Source organism: Penaeus vannamei, chromosome 28 (genome assembly GCF_042767895.1).
Source record: "Penaeus vannamei isolate JL-2024 chromosome 28, ASM4276789v1, whole genome shotgun sequence".
NCBI lineage: Eukaryota > Metazoa > Arthropoda > Malacostraca > Decapoda > Penaeidae > Penaeus > Penaeus vannamei.
In genome coordinates this window covers 16387825-16389785 of record NC_091576.1, presented here as the reverse complement: position 1 = coordinate 16389785, position 1961 = coordinate 16387825, and the positions used below count along the sequence as shown (strand labels likewise).

Genomic DNA, 1961 nt, shown 5'->3' with positions numbered 1-1961 from the left:
TTCGCAGAGAGAGCTGGAAAACAAAATTAAGATCAGATTTCTTGCAAGGAAAAGGCATTTACTTTTTGGCTAAAAACCGGTACAAATAATGATGATGATTATAATGTGAGCATGAGGATGAGGATGATGGTACTGATGATAATGATATTTATAATAATAATCATATTGATCATAAGAGCAATAATAATTATAATTACAATAACAACAATGATAATGAAAATAACTATATTGGTGATAATGAAAATGGCAATAATAGTAATGATAAAAACATTATTAACAATGATCATAATGATAATGACACAAATATTATCAGTATCATTATAACAAGACTTTTATACATTTATGGGTGTTATTACATCAAACATTTTAAAGGCGTTCATTTTATAGTATTTTTTTTAGTACGATTCATTCACGTACAGATATGTAAATTGATGTAACTACTAGGAACATTTGTTTGTCTGAATATCTGGATTCAAAATGTCAGAAATAAGAGGAAATTACCTCGACTCTTTACACATATAAATCTACAAATCTATCTATCTATATCTACATCTTTTCTTCATATATACATCTTTTCTTCTACCTCACAAACCTAATACATACAAATAGATTTGTCCTTATTTACAAGCCATTTTACCGTGTCCTCCGCGCAAAAGCAAGTTTTGTTGCCAGATGCGTGACAAGTCGAGGTGGCAGAACTCCCTGGATGGCCTGCAGTATCTGTTCGTCCTCGCTCGCAGACAGTCTGTTTAGACCCTGACATACGTGCGTCATTGGGGACTCTCTGGAAGACGAGGAGGAGGAGGCTGAGGAGGAGGAGGAGGCTGAGGAGGAGGAGGAGGCTGAGGAGGAGGTCGAAGATGGCCGTGGTTCTTCTTGGTAGGGGAGGACTCTTACTCGGAAGGACTGGCTGTCTTCAGGGTGGTAGTTCTGAGTTTGGCATGAAGTGTCCCTCGTCAGATCCGGTTGCAAAGGGCACATCTGTGAAGACCCAGGGCTTCGGCTGTTGGGAGGCGAAAACACCCCTTGGGGAATTTGGCTGTAGGGTTGGGAATAGATTTCTCGGAGTAACGTGTTCTGGCTGCAGGGTACCGAACGCACTTTCCGAGGCGGTGGACTCCGGTAATGCGATGGTGGCTGTAACTTCCTCGTAAAATCCCGTGGCTGTCTGATAAGGTCAACGTCTTTCGAGAGAGGGAAAGCCATGCTATCAACCACGTGCTCCCTCAGAGACCAGCTCCTGTTTCCTCTTATCGGTGGAATTTCTCTGTAACTCCTAGTGGACGTGTAAGGACCCTCTCCTCGGGGACTTCTATACTGTGGCTGAATACCTGCAGGCAGTGGTATGATATCCAGCTCTTTCGTTCTTAGAATCGGTGGGGCCTCTTGCGTCTGCCTCCTTTCCAGAGGAGTTTCGGGCGTGAAGGAGCTTGGTCTCTGGTAGTCATGGTCTTGATAAGGAACATGATTTTCCGCTGGTGTGCCCGATGCTGATCGTGCGTCTTCCCAGGTATATGAGTTTTCTACTTTCTCGAGAAAGATAACGTCTGGGGAATCAAGTCCATTCCCTTTGCTGGCCTTCTTGTGGAATGCCTTCTTCGGGGGCAGCCTCGAGTCTCCTCCGAGGTCGTGTAATGAACTAGCAAACGCCCTTTCGTCGGAGGTGCGAGCAGGTGTTTCTTTCTCTTTATTACTGGTGTTCTTGAGGCACTCCACCAACTCCCGGACGTCCTGGAAACAAGTCCAGAGCTCCGACATGAACGAGACCAGAGGGACTGTAGCGTCGCGCTGCTGTACGTAATCTTGCAGTAGCCTTAGGTATCTATCTCTTCTTTCTGCGACTTCCGTGCTAACTGGAATCGAGGGTCCCTCTTGGTCGAACACTGCCACCAGAAGACTCAGAAGCATCAACACCTCATCCTCGAAGAAAGGCCGGAATCTATGCATGAAGCCCTTCAGTT

At 44.7% G+C, this 1961-nt stretch overlaps 1 protein-coding gene across 1 annotated transcript in view; it reads right to left on the bottom strand.

Moving 5' to 3' along the window:
- Positions 1 to 1961, bottom strand: part of LOC113801851 (uncharacterized) — a 3753-nt gene continuing 1792 nt past the window's right edge. The window contains exon 3 of the mRNA XM_027352280.2: positions 1 to 1961. This exon is cut by the window's right edge and continues 770 nt beyond it. Within this exon, the coding sequence (XP_027208081.2) occupies positions 634 to 1961 (1328 nt within the window). The 3' untranslated portion in view covers positions 1 to 633.